Source organism: Barbus barbus, assembly GCF_936440315.1.
Source record: "Barbus barbus genome assembly, chromosome: 48".
Classification (NCBI taxonomy): domain Eukaryota; kingdom Metazoa; phylum Chordata; class Actinopteri; order Cypriniformes; family Cyprinidae; genus Barbus; species Barbus barbus.
In genome coordinates this window covers 9,547,160-9,564,855 of record NC_136726.1, presented here as the reverse complement: position 1 = coordinate 9,564,855, position 17,696 = coordinate 9,547,160, and the positions used below count along the sequence as shown (strand labels likewise).

General features: G+C 37.4%; 1 protein-coding gene and 1 long non-coding RNA gene across 2 annotated transcripts in view; both read right to left on the bottom strand.

Annotated features, from left to right (window-relative positions):
* The window catches only part of trpm1b (transient receptor potential cation channel, subfamily M, member 1b), a 52,909-nt gene that overhangs the window by 2,179 nt on the left and 33,034 nt on the right, over nt 1-17,696 (bottom strand). Inside the window, exons 10-27 of the mRNA XM_079412184.1 lie at nt 5,849-5,921; nt 5,657-5,757; nt 5,399-5,572; nt 4,733-4,867; nt 4,508-4,558; nt 4,222-4,362; nt 4,108-4,137; nt 3,722-4,014; nt 3,320-3,548; nt 2,940-3,068; nt 2,399-2,530; nt 2,082-2,210; nt 1,696-1,947; nt 1,397-1,589; nt 1,104-1,124; nt 809-953; nt 441-643; nt 11-143 (exon numbers count right to left, since the gene is read on the bottom strand). Of these exons, the coding sequence (XP_079268310.1) occupies nt 11-143; nt 441-643; nt 809-953; nt 1,104-1,124; nt 1,397-1,589; nt 1,696-1,947; nt 2,082-2,210; nt 2,399-2,530; nt 2,940-3,068; nt 3,320-3,548; nt 3,722-4,014; nt 4,108-4,137; nt 4,222-4,362; nt 4,508-4,558; nt 4,733-4,867; nt 5,399-5,572; nt 5,657-5,757; nt 5,849-5,921 (2,564 nt within the window). The remainder of the gene's footprint in view (nt 1-10; nt 144-440; nt 644-808; nt 954-1,103; nt 1,125-1,396; nt 1,590-1,695; nt 1,948-2,081; nt 2,211-2,398; nt 2,531-2,939; nt 3,069-3,319; nt 3,549-3,721; nt 4,015-4,107; nt 4,138-4,221; nt 4,363-4,507; nt 4,559-4,732; nt 4,868-5,398; nt 5,573-5,656; nt 5,758-5,848; nt 5,922-17,696) is intronic.
* LOC306866818 lies at nt 9,794-16,839 on the bottom strand. The gene is made up of 4 exons (XR_013783969.1): nt 16,763-16,839; nt 16,253-16,323; nt 14,769-16,015; nt 9,794-11,593 (listed from the first exon to the last, which is right to left on the bottom strand). It is a non-coding gene; the product is annotated as an uncharacterized lncRNA (long non-coding RNA).

Sequence of the window (17,696 nt, the reverse complement as noted above, 5' to 3'; positions counted from 1 at the left end):
CTTAAATTACCTTTCATTTGTAACCCTGATACGCTCATCATTTGAGGACTGTTGCTCATCTTCTTTCTCCCTGAAATATTCCTCCACACATTGCTCCTCAAACTCATACAGCATCTTCAGCTCATCCGGGGTAAGAATAAGCTCTTTATGAGGAAAAGACATAGAATACAAGCAAATATGGTTAACCTGCATCTTGATCATTTATCACTTCAATTCCACGACTGAGGTGAGACCCTTGAGCAAGGCACCGAATCCCCAACTGCTCCCCGGGCGCCGCAGCATTGGCTGCCCACTGCTCCAGGTGTGTGTTCACTACTGTGTGTACACTTGGATGGGTTAAATGCAGAGCACAAATTCCGAGTATGGGTCACCATAGTTGGCCACACATCACAAAAAAAAAATATATATATATTTTGGTCTAATTATTTTATGAAACTCACTTAATCCTTTATCCTTTTCATCCAGTTCTCCCTCCTTTTTCTTGCTACAGCGGCAGCAGAGTTTGCGAAAAAGAATGTAGAGGTGGCTAAAGATAATCATTGGTGGAGGCAGCACAGGCCTGTCATGGAAGGTCATGATGAGCTGATATCTCTGAAACTTCCACACCTGGTTCGAAATGGACTTGACTTCAAAGAACGTGTTGCTTTAATGAGAGAAAACACATAGCAGTGAATAAACAACACTGAACTGTTACTAGATATACACCAATGAAGACATTTGTGTAAAGACCAATAGCCAAAAATTGTTTGGCTTTTACATGCTACAAGTGAAATAGGTCATCAATACCATGAAATGGTAGCATTCTTACTTGAAGACAGCAATGAGCAAATTCACAAGCAGGATGTTGGCCACTAACAAATAACAGGCCATGATGGCCGGTGTTAGCCAGGCTCCAGGGATGCATGGTGGAAGCTTTTTCCCATCCTCATCATATAAGTTTTCTCCACAGGGGGCTGTTTAAAAAAGCTTTTTGTTATATTATAGCAGCAACCATCAATCTGTTCTGCATTCACAACAATTCCAATGGCGCTATTCCATTAGTAGGGTTATTTTTCATGAAAACAGTGTTTATCATTATGTCAAATGTTCATAGTTTTGCTTACGGTTTATTTCCATTGCGTAAACTTGAGCACATTCCCGAAGAGCAGAATAGACACGAACAGTCAGTTAGTGCAAGTGGAGAAACAAGAATAAAGTATGCAACAAGAATTAATCAAATCCAACATCTTAATCAACAGACAGGCTGGATAATCAACTAGAAACTGCTGCTATGTGTACAGCAGTGTAATAGCATACAGCCTGAAATACTGAAATAACCACAATTTGACAACAAATTTTTCTGTCTCCAAGTTTGAAAGTTATCTATCTACCCTGGAGGCAGGAAACAAAATCTTACTATGAATTCTAGTCTTACGGTCTATCGAATCTGCGAACACCTCTCCATAGATCATCCAATAAGGCATGTAGAAGATGTTGCGAGCCAAGCGCCATGTGGGCTCTTCGTCTGGGTGGAGGATAGCCTGCCGTGCCACGCCGAAACTCATCAGGACAACCAACATGATCACCACAAAGTACAGCATGTCAATCATCTGCAAGACAGGTGGCAGCTTATTGAAGTCAAAAAGTCCATATAGTTGACAATCAAGTGTACAAGGTCTAAAAGTATAACAGATTTAATCAAATTAATTGCATTACCATTTTCCCAATCATCATGACGTAGGGTCCTAGGTACTTGTTGACTCCAAATATGTCCAGTACACGGATATACCAGAAGATAATGTCCACGCAGTAGATCACACGGCCATAGCCCAGGTAAGGTTCACTTTGCAACCTAAGTAGTAGCCCAAGCAAGAAGGTCGAGATGGCCGCCACGTCTGTGATGTTCCAGTACTCTTCCAACCACACGTTTATCTTTTGCCTAAGCTTGCCTGGTTCTGACATCAAAATCTGGAGGAGATAGTACCAGATATAGGCTACAAGCTGATTCTTTGTTATTGGGTTTGGGTTGATTGCAGTGTTTTTGCATCTATTTCTAGAGATGTGGCTGCAGTGGTGTTTTAATTAGAGATTTGCATATTTACCTGTCTGACTTTCTCCAACCCCAAAGTGATGATGTATGAAATGACGATCCACTCTTGTAAGGATGGCCAACGCTCCATCTTCACCAGTACTATATAATTGTACAGCATGAGATAGCCAAGGTAGGAAATCTGTGCAATGCAAACCGATTTTGGATTAATGTTTTAATAATAATATATTAAAATTAAATATTCTATAATATATTCTACTCAATCCTTTCAGAGTATTTCTCTGCCTATGGCCCAAGATGCTGCCATAGACTGCCCTAAATAAGACAAACAGTTTGGAAAATGGATGGATGGATTAATTTTTTACTCACAGTATTGAACCAAAATTTGGTGAAAGGTGCATTGTAGAACTCATAGATCTTCGTTCCAATAGGAATCCGTCTCATTTTTTCATGACCTTCCTCCTCATCTCCTTTCTTAGAGGCTGCATCTGCATTGGCATCCTAGATGTACATGAGGTGGTTTTACAATAGAAATAGCATCCTCTCTAAAATCTAAATCACCAAAAATTCCTGGATTTGTTTTAACCAGACCAAACATAAGATTAAGAAGCCGTTTGATGCAGCAATAACCTCTGCGCTAGAGTTCCTGTACTGTTTTCCCCCACAGGACTAACCATAAATACTGAGTTTTTATAGACTGTAAAATAATAGAGTATCTGCAAACTACCTATGCTTTCTATTATTTAATCCTTCCACTTATTATCTACATCATTTATGGATGTGTCACGCAAGACTTGTGTTTACTGATGGATAAGCTCTTATGTCGGGTCAAGAGCTTTCAGTTATGTACGCTACACTGATCTAATAAAGGAGTGGTTTGTTTAAATAGAAGGAGTGGTGCAGTTTTTACCCGGCCTGACTTATCCTCATCCTTGGTCTTTCTGTCCTCACTATTTGCAGTAACTTGATGAGACACGTCATCACCCAGACGGAAATCCAACAGCAGGATAAAAGGTGGGAAAATGAGGCTGAGTATAACCTGGAGTTTGCAGAAACAGAAGAAAAAGGCAAATCGCAATTAAGAAACAACTTACAACAAATTATCTAGATATTTGAACGGGAAAACAAGACAAAAATAATCAGGAAGATGTTCATTTGTTGCAGTACATGTAACACTTAATGCAATGACTATGAATTAAGATGAAATATAAGATTTCCTGCTCCAATTCAAGATCATTTTAATTAAAGGGCCTCCAGGAACCCTGGAAATATCAAAAGAAATTGCCTCACCTTCAGTCCTGGGTTTTTACCCATCCTCAGGCTGCCCATCCACATGTCAGTGAGGAGCATCTGGCTGCAGGTGTGGGCTATGAAGTCTCTGTGCTTGGCAGCCACTGCCAACTTCAGACAGGTAGAGTTACTCCAGTTCTTTAACTCATAAGTCAACAGTTTCATGGCTAGTTGCTCATCATGTTTGTAGGACTGATCCAGCAACTCGTAGGCCAAAGTTCCAAACTCCCTAAAATTAAATAAAACCAACAAAAAAGTAATAAAACCAACTCCAGAAAAAAAAACACTTACCATTTAACTTAGCATAACATTTTAGCATTTTGCCTTTCCCCCCTCATAGGTTGTACATTCATACCAGCATATTAGTGAACCAGACTTGAAAGGAATTTTACATTCACTTACTTGGAGTTGTTATCGAGATCCTGGGATATGTCATCCACCATCTCACTCTGAGACGACTCATGAGCCATGGCTTTGAAGAGCTTACAGGCCACCAGAGCTTTAGCCATACCCTCCTCGCCCCTCTGCCACAGGAACAGAGACATCTTCTGCCTTTTCATCAGCACTGCCCAGACCATTAGCTCGTGGAAGGGATAATGGAAGCGGCTGACCTCTGGGTCATCCACATCAATGTCCTCCTCTTCTTCTTTCTTCTTCTTTTGCTTCTTCTTGCCTTTTGTCCTGGGCTCATCATCCTAATGCGGTAAACAGGATATTTATATTAATAGAGATATTGGGTGATCTTTCCCAGAATGTAATTTAAAAAAGTTCAAATATTTTATGTGTACCTCCATTCCAAGCAGCTTTAGGGCTTTAGGCTGGAAATAAAGGGACATTAGGTTACTTTGACTATTTGTGCATACTTAAAACATTTAGTCATTTGAGGAATCTCTATGTTTTACCCTCTTTAGTCCGTAAAGATTGTTATAAAGAGCTCGGAAGTTTTTCCTTGTGTAGTTACAGCGATAGGCTCCACCCATCAGGTACTCCACCACCAGTCCAATGTCGATCAATGTGATTTGGTAATCCGGTGGGAGATTCCCCTGAAATCAAAAGAATAAAAGTTATTTCTCCTGAGATGTTTGTCAAGTTACATGCAATGCATAAAATAATATTTTTTATATATTCTTTAGAAAACGTCAGCAGTGAAGTTGGATTAACCAGAATTCAAAAGTCAGACAGCTTTACCTTTTTAACATCTCTCACGACAATATGTAGAGTGTTGGCAGGACCAAGTTTCTGATAAACACAAAATAACACAGATTGCGTATGATTGAGTAATGGAATTATGAGGAATATCAAAAAATATGACAGCAGGGCCTATATTGTTTCTGTGGATTAATGAATTGCTCTCATGCTCTATTGTACTTCCTTTGTGATAAGCTCCAAAGTGATAATGGTTACAGTGCTTACAGTGTTGTATAACTCCTCTAATCGAGGGATGGTTAGAAAATGGTGAATGTTTACACCGTTTTCTAGCAGGAGCTTGACAAAATCCACTCTGTCCAGAACCAAAGCGTCCATCATGGCCTGCTCGAGGGAGTTCACCTGAAGAGGGCGACAGCGAGCAGGAATTTAAAGTTAGGAAATGCTAAGTTTGCTGAAACACTAAACTTAAAGATAAGTACTTCATATATGTTACATTAATTATCTAGATTAGCCAGTTGTGAATTTAGTAAAAGGTGGACCATAAACCGTCTTTCATGTCTCACTTAACTGGTACTAATGTTTACTACAGACCGCAAAATAATGATAAGCAAGCTGCAAGGATGATATAATTCGATTCATAAACAAATGATTCTTGAGACACATCTGTTCAGGGAATCAAAAACCTACAACACAAACACTAAAGTCTGATTTATAATCAAACGACTCTTATGAGCTGGCTCTTTTAATTAATTGGTATCAAAGACTCAAGAACTCTGGAGTTGTTGGATAAAATCAGGCTGATGAATCTTTTACTTAAGTTTTTAGGAACCACTTTAGGAATACCAGTAAGACTTCATATATAAATGTATATGAGATACATTATATGAGATATTTAGGGGAAATCTAAGCAAAAGAGTTGCACCGTCTTACCCAGTTCAGTAGTTCTAACTTTCTGGGGTCAGTTTCCTCTGGTTTTTCTGGTTTGGCTTTGCCTCCTTTGCCTTTTTTCCCTCTAGCCTTTCCTTTGTTTCGTTGAGTTGCTCCTTTCTGCTTTTCCTGAGATGGTGCTGCGCTGGTGGAAATGGCAGCGAGGGCGCTTGCAGGCTATGAAAACAAACATTTTAACTTGAGAAAGTCTCTGTGAAATAAATATTGTCTTATTTCTTGGATATAGTTTATTTCACACACCGGTAGATTGTGTCCATACACAAAGATTTGGTTGCGTGCTATATCCACTCTATTCCAAGCCAGAGCCAAGCTCAGCTGATCTGGAGCTGATGCGTTTGTTCCTGAATTACAATGAACACCCATTATATATAGTTCATTTCTAACCATGAACCAAATCTGTGGTATTTCAGAAGGTCCGCATATTCACAATACCTTTCAGTAACGCAGTGAGGATAGCCATTTCAATGTCATCTTGTCCCTCAGCGCCCATTCGAAACACTGTTATCTACATATACCAAGTTAGACGGGGCAGCAAAACTTTAATATGCATACATTTATTTTGGGTGAGGATGATGAATGAATTACTGGTGGAAATAATGGAAAATGTGTTTTTAGGATGAATGCTTTGCTTAACTTTATTAGCATTAGCGGGACATTCTTATTCACACTCTAGCTTATTTCCCTCTCAAATTAAGTAATGCTGCTTTCCTTGTATAGGATGTCTAGTATCAAATGCAATTACCTCAAAGTTGCAGTCACATGTATGTTAATCTTAAATGTAATCACGTTGGCATGGACTAGTGGCCCTGTTCCAAGACATTCCTGAGTGTTAGCATGCATTGCTAATGAGAGTCTTATGGTGAAGTATGGGCTTTTAGATTAGTACCTCATGGCTGCAATGGGAGGGGTGACATCTTAAATTGAACTCTATAATATTTTGAGAATGAATGGTAGTTCATTTCATGTTAAATATCTTGGTTTAAGCAAACCATTTGGACACAGATGGCTTAGGGAAACACTAGCATGCTAGCTTTCATAATAGCATCTGTTAAGCTATCAATAGTCATGTTTAATAGTAGGCTTGAAAGTTGTACATTTACGTACCTAATATCCATATAAGGGAAATGCTTATGTACTTATGTGGACATTTGAGCTCTTAACATACATTAGCATTTAATGTAAAAACACTATTGTGGAAAGCCATTACCCTATCTAATGCCAGACAACGAGATGAGATGTCACTGAAATAAGCAGAGGAGATGTTCAGTGTGGATTAGAGAGAAATGGATCCACCCTCCTTCCCCCCCATCTGCTCATATTCAGGAACAGGGTGAATGAACATAGCAAGTCGGCAAGAACAGGTGGCACCCCTGCTGAAAAAACCAGCTTAAACCAGCCTAAGCTGGCCAGGCTGGTTTTAGCTGGTCTCCCAGCCTGGTCATAGCTGGTTTATCAGGCTGGTTTTAGAGGGGTTTTGACCACATGTTTAGCTGGTCAGGCTGGTTTTAGCTGGTTTCAGCTGGTCAGGCTGGTTTTAGCTGGTCAGGCTGGTCTTGGCTGGTTTTAGCTGGCCAGGCTGGCTGGTCTTGGCTGGTTTCAGCTGGTCAGGCTGGTTTTAGCTTATTTCAGCTGGTCAGGCTGGTTTTAGCTGGTCAGGCTGGTCTTGGCTGGTTTTAGCTGGCCAGGCTGGCTGGTCTTAGCTGGTCAGGCTGGTTTTAGCTGGTCAGGCTGGTCTTGGCTGGTTTTAGCTGGTCAGGCTGGTCTTGGCTGGTTTTAGCTGGTCTTGGCTGGTCAGGCTGGTCTTTGCTGGTTTTAGCTGGTCAGTCAGGCTGGTCTTGGCTGGTTTTAGATGGTCAGTCAGGCTGGTCTTGGCTGGTTTAAGCTGGTCAGTCAGGCTGGTCTTGGCTGGTTTTAGCTGGTCAGGCTGGTCTTGGCTGGTTTTAGCTGGTCAGTCAGGCTGGTCTTGGCTGGTTTAAGCTGGTCAAAGACCGGCCAGATAGCAGACTGACATGGAATCAGCGTAGTTTCTCGTGGCATCAAAACAATGTTGATTTTCTGCTTTTTAAAAATCTCACATACTTAATAATAGATACATTAGTAATAATTTATTAAACACACCACATTTAGTCATAATATCTTTATTAATACAAAATATACAGTTACAAATACATGTTTAGAGCATACAAACCTTCTGTATACAAAGCTTCTTTATTAGACTAATATAGAAATTAAAATGTTGCAATTAAAACTAAGTTCTTTGCATTATCAGATCAGGGATGTAAACTAATCAGGTCAGGATTGAAAAAGGTGATGAACATGTAACCCACAATTTTAATATCAGTAGACAAAGTTAATTTTCAATAACTCTTTGGGTCTACACGAATCACACAAATGATCTATTTTGTATTCAAAATGAATATTTTCACTTAAAGATAATAAGTTTGCAAGTTGTTTATGTCCCTTTGTTATATTTGCATACAGTGCATCTATTGTATCTAGTATTATTGTAACGAAACTGAGCACTTTTATTTCCCTTAAGAAAATGTTTTAGGAGTTGAAATCTTATATTTTGTTTCTTTCTCTCTCACAAACACAACAAAACAGTTACACCTTCTCAAAATCTCCATTGCAGGTGTATAAATCCTATTCTATAAATCACAAATGAAGAACTTCACAGGCTCAGTTATACCTGATTTATGCAGGGATATACTTCATTTTTTTCAGAATATTCTGTAATATTAATTTCGTCATAATATTTAATTCTTTTTTTCCTGTAATGTGTGTTTATTAGAACTGAACATTTTTTATAGACTTTATTAGAATTTAACTCTGGTATTTTTGTTGTTGTTGTGGTATATCTTTGGTATAAAAAAACAAACTATGAAGTTTGTAAAGAAACATCCATAAAAGTGACTTATATACCTTTAATTTAGTCTAGAATATTGAATGTGAAATAGTAGCACTCAAAAAAAATTGCACAAAAAAAAAATTGCCACTGTACATTTCTTGCCAAAACCATATTTCTACAGTGCAAAGTAATTTCAGGGTGGTGTTGTGTCGATTGAGTAATAATGACACGATCATGTCAGAATTCTGGGTCAAATAAAATGGGTCAAGGGCCACATGCTGTGTTTATCAGTGGATAGAGCGCAGGTATGCATGTGGGATCTCACATACTGATATGTCATGTGAGATCTCGCATATGAGTTCTCATTCTTACAGTCGCGGTCAGAATTATAGGCACCCTTAATAAATAAGATCAAAGAAGCCTATAAAAAAATAAATCTATTGTTTATACTTTGCTCTTTCATTAAAAATAAAATAATCACAAAAATCTAACCTTTCAATAAGTAAAAAAAAATAAAAAAAATAAAACAGGCATGTGATCAGTTAGAGACAAATAAAAAAAAGCAGGAAAATATCACCACGCCCACAAGCCACGCCCCCGGCACTTATTATTAAAAATATATATTTTAGCACATTAAAAGATATATCTTATATTGTAATACATACTATTGTCCTGTAAAAATAAAAAGCAGCATTTAATAATCATGATAATAATATAATATAAAGCATAAATAGAATTGTTATTATTAAAGTACCTTAAAGTATAAACTCTTCTGCTCATCAAGGCTGCATTTATTTGATCAAAATATTGTGAAATATTATTACAAATTTAAAAAAAAGTGGAAATGTAAAAAAAAAAAAGTTTTCTATTTTAATATATTATAAAATGTAATGCTGTTCCTGTGATGCAAAGGATAATTTTCTGCATCATTACTCCAGTTTTTAGTGTCACATGGTTTTTTAGAAACCAATTTTATTTGATGCTCAAGAAATATATCTGATTATTATCAATGTTGAAAAGTTGTGCTGCTTCATATTTTGTGTGGAAATGGTGATACATTTTTTTTCAGGATTCAGTAACACTTTCCAGTAAGGGTACATGAATTATCATGAATTGCATAAATTAAATTGTCAGTGTTATCCACCTGCTCACTGGCACTGTAATTTTGTGAGGAAAACATGGAAATAATTTGTTGTTTTATCTTGCAAAGACATGCTTTCTTCTGTTTCCACACACATTTTTATGAAAATGGATATAATACTGTTTTTCTGGATTATTCATTCCAAGGTGCTGCGATTTCTAAGGCGACTTATATAAAACAATCAAGGTCAAGCGCAAAGCGTGCACATTAGGATTGGTGACGAATGAGAAAAGTGAGTTTATTTAGAGTTTGTATTGTGCAGTTTCCAGCAACCACGCCACTCGTTTCAGTTTCACTTTAAATATTTAGGCTGGGTGTTTATAATACGTGGTATAGTGAATGCTACTGCAGTTTGTGTTAGTTTTTACTTATATTTTCGTTCTTTTTTCTATTCTGAACACTGCTAAATTTCCAGGATATTTTTGTGGAGTGCAGGGAATATACAGTTGGGCAAAAAAGTATTTAGTCAGCCACCAATTGTGCAATTGTTCTCCCACTTAAAAAGATGAGAGAGGCCTGTAATTTCCATCATAGGTACACTTCAACTATGAGAGAGAGAGAATGGGGGGAAAGAATCCAGGAAATCACATTGTAGGATTTTTAATGAATTAATTGGTAAATTCCTCAGTAAAATAAGTATTTGGTTACCTACAAACAAGCAAGATTTCTGGCTCTCACAGACCTGTAACTTCTTCTTTAAGAGGCTCCTCTGTCCTCCACTCATTACCTGTATTAATGACACCTGTTTGAACTCGTTATTAGTATAAAAGACACCTGTCCACAACCTCAAACAGTCACACTCCAAACTCCACTATGGCCAAGACCAAAGAGCTGTCGAAGGACACCAGAAACAAAATTGTAGACCTGCACCAGGCTGGGAAGACTGAATCTGCAATAGGCAAGCAGCTTGGTGTGAAGAAATCAACTGTGGGAGCAATTATTAGAAAATGGAAGACATACAAGACCACTGATAATCTCCCTCGATCTGGGGTTCCACGCAAGATCTCACCCCGTGGGGTCAAAATGATCACAAGAACGGTGAGCAAAAATCCCAGAACCACACGGGGGGACCTAGTGAATGACCTGCAGAGAGCTGGGACCAAAGTAACAAAGGCTACCATCAGTAACACACTACGCCGCCAGGGACTCAAATCCTGCAGTGCCAGACGTGTCCCCCTGCTTAAGCCAGTACATGTCCGGGCCCGTCTGAAGCTTGCTTCAACTTGCATTACTGAAAGCATCCTAAAGGTGTCTGAACGTGAGGGATTGCCCCGGATGGTTATCATGTGGATAATTGAATTTACTGCTAAACTATTATTCATTAATTTTACTAATAGTTAGATTGGGCAGGCCTTCACAAAAGGGCGTTTAATTACAATTAAAAAAAGTAAAAAAATTGCCTTGACAAAAGGGCACTTTGGGCATCGAGGGGAAAAGGGGCAGGTGCTCAAGCACCAAACCCCCACCTGCACGTGCCCGACAATGAGTAAAAAAAAGAATATATTTTTGATATGCAGCAAAAGATTGAAGAGCATCACAAATTGCAAAGTGGCTATAAGAACATTAGCTAAAGCATTGAAAATTCCCATTTCCACCATCAGGGCCATAATTAAAATTTCCAGTCCACAGAAAATGTCACAAATCTGCTTGGAAGATGATGTGTGTCTATATTGTCTTAATGTTTATTTTCACAGGCCTCTTTTTTCATATTTATCAAAGGTGCCAGTAATTCTGACCACGACTGTATATACAAATGTGCCTAATTTGTTTATGACTTCACATTTTTGATTCGGGTGTATGAATGCGTTTTGCCCCACATTCACTGCAACAACTCTTTCCTAACTGTGAGCATATGAGTTTCTTAATTTGTGATTTGTAGAATAGGATTTGTGCACCTCAGGATTTGAAATTGTATTACTGTCGTGTTGTGTTTGTGAGAGAGAAAGTGTAAATAAAACATTTGCAACTCCTAAAAAAAATTTTTGTGACTTCGAATTTACTGATACGCATGTGTGACTATTTTTTATAACTGCAAATTTCACTGTCACAGGTGCTCAGTTTTGCTAAAATAATACCTTCATAGAACATGGTAGTAGTCAGCCATCCATGCAAACGCAGAGAGGTCAGTGTGGTGTACTGTTACTGATACAGCTGTCCAGGCCAACATCTGATGTACTGATGTCTTCAACTGGAAACCAAGAAAACATGCAATAAATATAGTACAGTTCAAAATCCATCATACATAACCAATATAACATGGCTGCCTAATCCTGCTCCTGGAGATCTGCCTTCCTAAATTCAGATCTGGACACCCCTGCGTTATGAAGTATCACATCTGGTCTCTGGTATTATAAAGTATCAATCCAAGTTTAATTTAAGATTAGCTAAGTAGAAAATATTTGTGGCATAATACTGGCATTTTCTTTTTCATGCAATTTTCATACAAGATTAACCCTCTACAGTACGCAATATAATATCAACGAGAAAAAAAAATATTTGTGATGTTTTTCCTGCTTAAAATTGAACACTATAACAAATTCAATAAACATTTTCATTAATTTTATTTATTTATATTTTAAAAGTGTGTTGCCTCAAGGCAACATTGTACCACAACGGACAAATTAAACATTTGACATTTTTATGCATAAAAAATAAATATATTTATTGTTAACATCATTTTCCATAACCAAACACCTGAACAGTTAGTTTTATCAAGTTTTTAAAGTATTGCATATCTCATATTTAATAAAATGCAATTTCATATCCAGCTCTTGCTCTCAGGCAACATTGTACTATCGTGGATCACAAGTATAATCTAACCATCATATCAGTTATCATATCAAAACATTACAATCAGAGTTCAAGTTAAAAAATTAAGGTAAAAAAATCAGCATAACCTTATCCTAATATGCACTTTATCCTTACAAGCATGCACACACACACACACACACACACACACACGCACATGCATGTAAAATCTCCTTCCTCACTAATGACACCTCACTGCTTCTGAGAAAGCAATTCCTCAACAGAAAAATCATAATGTGCAGATATAGTATCTGAATTACTATTTTTACAAATGCATTACAAAATTTTGCAAAAATGCAAATACATTTAGATAATTCTAACTCTTTTCCTTACTAATATCATATACTTGTATTATAACTTAGCAGGCCTGCATGGCCTCATCCGATTCCATTACGGTACAATGTTGAGGCAACATGAAGTTTTAATTTCCTAAAATAAATATGATGATATAAAGAAAAGTTTTTGAAAATACTTCTTAACTTAATAATGAAGGTGACTCATACTTGTTGTAGGCAATTATATGGATGAAAATTGATGATATATGCACTTTTCATTGGAGAAAATAGGGAGTCATGTGACGTGCACATGTCCTGACATTAGGTGCGTTCGACTTGAAGCACGGCTACAGACGGCGATCAACGAGAGTAGCCGCTTGCAGTCAGGGGCGGAGTTGAAAACGGAGTCGTCAAGTCGGACACTTCGGGGCTCTCGTAATTTGCTGCATCTACCTCAGTCATGGCAGATCACGTGGCGTTTGCTTGCTTTATTGCAGACGAACTGGAAGCTATAGAAATGCCGTTATTGTTGTATGAAATTGAGCACAATGAGCAACGAAAGTGAGTAAAGGTTCAATGTAATAAGTATTGTTTTAATAAACCTTTAAGATGTATGTAATATTTTGAAAGGGTGTCATCACGACAGAAACAAGTTTTAAGTAAATAAACAGAACATATTGAAAATTTGACTTGTGCAGTATGATTCATTATGCGTGTTTTTGCTACTGCAACTTAATAAAAATAATAAAAAAGCACATTTTAGTAAGACAAAACACCATGAACATTCATACGTGAACACCATGAACAGGCCTACGGATAAGCCCAATTTATTTGCCTTTCTATTATGATTTATACCAGCTTATGAAAGTGATCTGAATGTTGTATTAAGTTGACATCCAGTTGTTGGCAGTAATCACATGCAAGTGAAGATGGATGAACCCAGTAACTAGACAATTAGTATCAATCAGAATCCATGATGACCACATTATATTAAAAATCTGTAAGATTGACATTTGATTTATTCCATAAAAAAATGATTATCTAAATAGGTTATGCAGCTTAATACTGTAAAGGGTCTGTATGAAAAAGGTCCAAAATAAACCTATGCTATACGAATGAACAAAAAAGTGATTGCAGTAAAAATAATTGTAATCTTTTAATAAACATGATTTACGAGATGAAGATGACATGAAAAGTTAATTTATTTTAATTTTTTTGAAAGTCCGTATATGAGCATTAGTGGGACTGAAGTTGTCAGAATAAACCCGAAATACACGTTGGTGTTGTCATGTGGTGAATTTGGCCAATCGTGAAACAGCTGTGTCGTCATCAGCGCTCCCGCAGTCGCTCTGGAGAAATTGCGCCGGCTGAGTCAGCCGGCTGCTCTCGAAACGCTATCGCGGTACTTTGATGCCACACGTGACAGTGACGTGTGGTCGGTGCCGGTTCAAGTCGGACTAAATTTCTAACCGGCATGCACTGCTTCAAGTCAGCCGCCGATCGGTCTGCTAAGTGCTGCATGAAGTCGAACGCACCTATTGGAAGCAAAATGGACCACTGTGGGTCATGTGACCACTTTTTTGGGGTTTTCATTGATTAGTGTTTGAGTTCTACTACCCTGAGATAGCATTTATCAATTAAATGGGTGTCTCATTTTATTAAAAAATCCTAAAATAAAGTATGTTGCCTGGAGGCAACACAGTACCAAACGATGCTAAATATCAAATTAAATCAGTAAATAAGGAATAAATGTGTACTACAGAGGTGGCACAGAAGAACACAAGTGGCTTGTAGGTGTATTTTCAGATGTTTAATGAGGCTCAGAGGTTGCATAAGTGCAATTAAATTCACTGATTTTATCACTGAATCATTAATTGAATTGATTCGTTCGAACGGCTGATTCATTCAGGAGTGAAGTACATGACTGTCTTTATGAATGGGTAATTGAATCATTGACTCATTAATTTAAAAACGCAGTTCATTCTTAAACGAAACACCGCTGTATTTGAATGAAGATGCACAGCGGCTTGGCTGGACTGAAATGGTCGCACTGTAAAGCCCTGCAAAGGAGCATTAGTTCCTCTTCAAAAGTTATAGTACACACCACCACACACAAATGAGACGTGCAATCAACCTTTTGCATCATCTGGCAGAGTTTTGCCTACAAATAAATGGTGATATCTCGGTACATGTAATTTAGAGAACAGGTAAACACTGTTCATTTACATATATTACCAACACTGTAACAATACAAATCTGGTTGAAAATCTGTTAACTTACCTTTTAGGGCAATGATTACAATATAAGGATAATATTTGGCAGCTTTGTATGTTCATTTATAGTTGTCATCATCTGAAGTCATCGTGAGATTTGGCGTCTTCTGAAGTCTTCTCAAGTGAGGCTGGATCCAAACTGGAACTTGCATAATCTTTAGTAACCTTGGGATGGGCATCCCGAGACAGAAACAGGAAACCAAAAGGAGAAAGATTAGCAGAGGTGCTGTTCGTATTATTTCACACAAAAGATGATCCATTTCTTCACATATAACTGTAGTGCACGATTATGATATGTGTTTTGTGTGAATATCTGTTAAACTGTAAATTATTTCTGTGACCAAAGCTGTATTTTCAGCAGGCGTGGTTCAGCAAGGTCTGCAGCAGGAGAGAGATTTGGGAGACGAGCATTGAGTAAAGTGCAAAATGATAAACACCTGTGTCTAATTGCAGTAATTAGCGTGGATAAGGTTATGCTGATTTTAAATTTTTTTACCTTGAAACAACTCTGATTGTAATGTTTTGCTATGATAACTGATATGATGGTTTGGTTATACTTGTGATCCATGATGGTACATTTGGCTGGATAAAAAGCCACCGGAGAACGGGAAGGTGGAGAGAGAGTCTGGACTGGGAGCTTGTGCGTGCTTCTCCCAAAAACAGTGGGATGAAACAAGCCCCCTCGCCACAGTTTAAAAGTTATTTTAAAAAAGAAAAGAAAAAAGAAATTCATATTTTTATTCAGCAAGGATGCATTAAATTGATCAAAAGTGAGTGTAAAGAATTTTGCTTAAAATAAATGCTGTTCTTTTGAAATTTCTATTCATCAAAGAATCCTAAAGAAAATTAAAAATAAATATTCAGCAGCTCAACTGTTTTCAGAAATGTTTCTTGAGCAGCAAATCAGTATATTATAATGATTTCTGAAGGATCGTGTGACACTGAAGACTGGAGTAATGATGCTGGAAATTCAGCTTTGATCACAGGAATAAATTACATTTTACTATATATTCACACAAAACAGCTATTTTAAATCGTAATATTTTACAATATTACTGGGGCTTTTTTTTGTGTGTTTTTTTATCTGATTTTTTAAAATAAATTCAGCCTTGGTGAGCATAAGAGATTTATTTTCTAAAAATATAAAATTTTGAAGAATAGTGTATATTTGAGGTTCACTGTGCTTTGGAGATGTTGTCTGACAGGAGGTTCGCTCAGATTCTGGGGTGCAGCAGGCCATCAGCATTGAAGAATCTAGGAACATAACAAGCAATCTGTCACAGAGACAACCATATTTAGTATGCAATGCCAGGTTTATTACAAGGAAAATGTAAATGCCACCTCTAAAGCAGAGGTGAAATGTGGAAAAGTTAAAAATTATTTCTTAACATAACAGAATTTGTTTCTAGGTTTACTTATTTAATATTCTCATACTGCTTACTTATGGATGTCAAACCCGTCTTAAAAAATTAAGAAGCTTTCCCAGTTCACCTGTCCTTCTCCGTCTAGGGCTCCCTTCAGACATTGTGGAATCTTGGAGCTTCCCCTGTTGTTTGTTGCTCCTGCAATCAGTAGTTTTTGTATTTGTTTAGCAGGAGAGATCACAACACGCTTGATTCAGTTTAACTTGATTCAGTTTAACTGTAGCGCAGTGACGTCGCGGATTAACGGTACAGTGCAACTGTTAGGCTAAATGTTTAGGTTAAATAAATGAGCCTATTTCCAATTACCCATTGAAAAAAACACCAGCAAAACTATTACAGAACTGTCAAAAGCTCTCATCTACACATACATATGTAATTAAAATCCCAAACTTTCATAAAGAGCTCAGTCTATGGAGTTAGCCTAATGTTACGTCCTCTGAAAACTGCTAAAATGCTAACGGACATGTTCGAAGACATTAAACCATTTATAAATTAATTTCAACAGACAATTACAAGCAAGAGAAGTGTCAGGGACAGTTGTATGTAATATCTGTGTGATTTTAGGGACTAAGCTTACCGAAAACAGTCAAAACAGCAGCGAAAGACGGAGCTTCCTGCTAGTCAGTCGTCGTTTCCATGGCAACTCCCTCTACTCCAGTGTTTGAATGAGACTCGAATGTTCAGCACGCGCGCCAATTAAAACACGTCACAGTCACGAAGAATTCACATAAACATTTAAAATTAGAACATTACATAATAAATAAATAAATTAATTATTATTAAATCATCTATTATTTTTCTATTCTTTTTACTTGTTTTATTTTGTGTTCACGGTGTGTGTGTGTGTGTGTGTGTGTGTGTGTGTGTACTTGGATGGGTCAAATGCAGAGCACAAATTCTGAGTATGGGACACCATACTTGTCCACCTTTTCTTTTCTTTTCTTTTCTTTTCTTTTCTTTTCTTTTCTTTTCTTTTCCTCTAACATTAGTGTTCCCTCTTTCAATCAATCTACTTGTTTAATTTTTATTAATTTTTAATTTATTTTATTTATTTTGTTTTATTTTGTGTTCACTCTGTGTGTGTGTGTGTATGTTTATGTGGTTTATGAGGACACAAATTTGTATAATGACATGGGTATGACAGAGGTATTACAATATGAAGGTGGTTTATGAGGACACTGCCTATGTCCCCGTAATTCAAAAGGCTTAAAAAACATACTAAATGGTGTTTTTTTGAAAATCTGAAAATGCACAAGGTTTCCTGTGAGGGGTAATTTTAGGTGTAGGATTGGTGTAGGGCAATAGCACACACAGTTTGTTCAGTATAAAAACCATTACGCCTATGGAGAGTCCCCATAAATAATAAACCACAAAAACCAACATGCGTGTGTGTGTGTGTGGGGGGGAGGGGGCGGTGGGGGCAGTAAGTGCAGGGCACAGGTGGGTATATCGATGTGGGAGAAGTGGATTGGGTGAGAGGTAGTTGATGTGAGGGGTGTGGATGGGTGTAG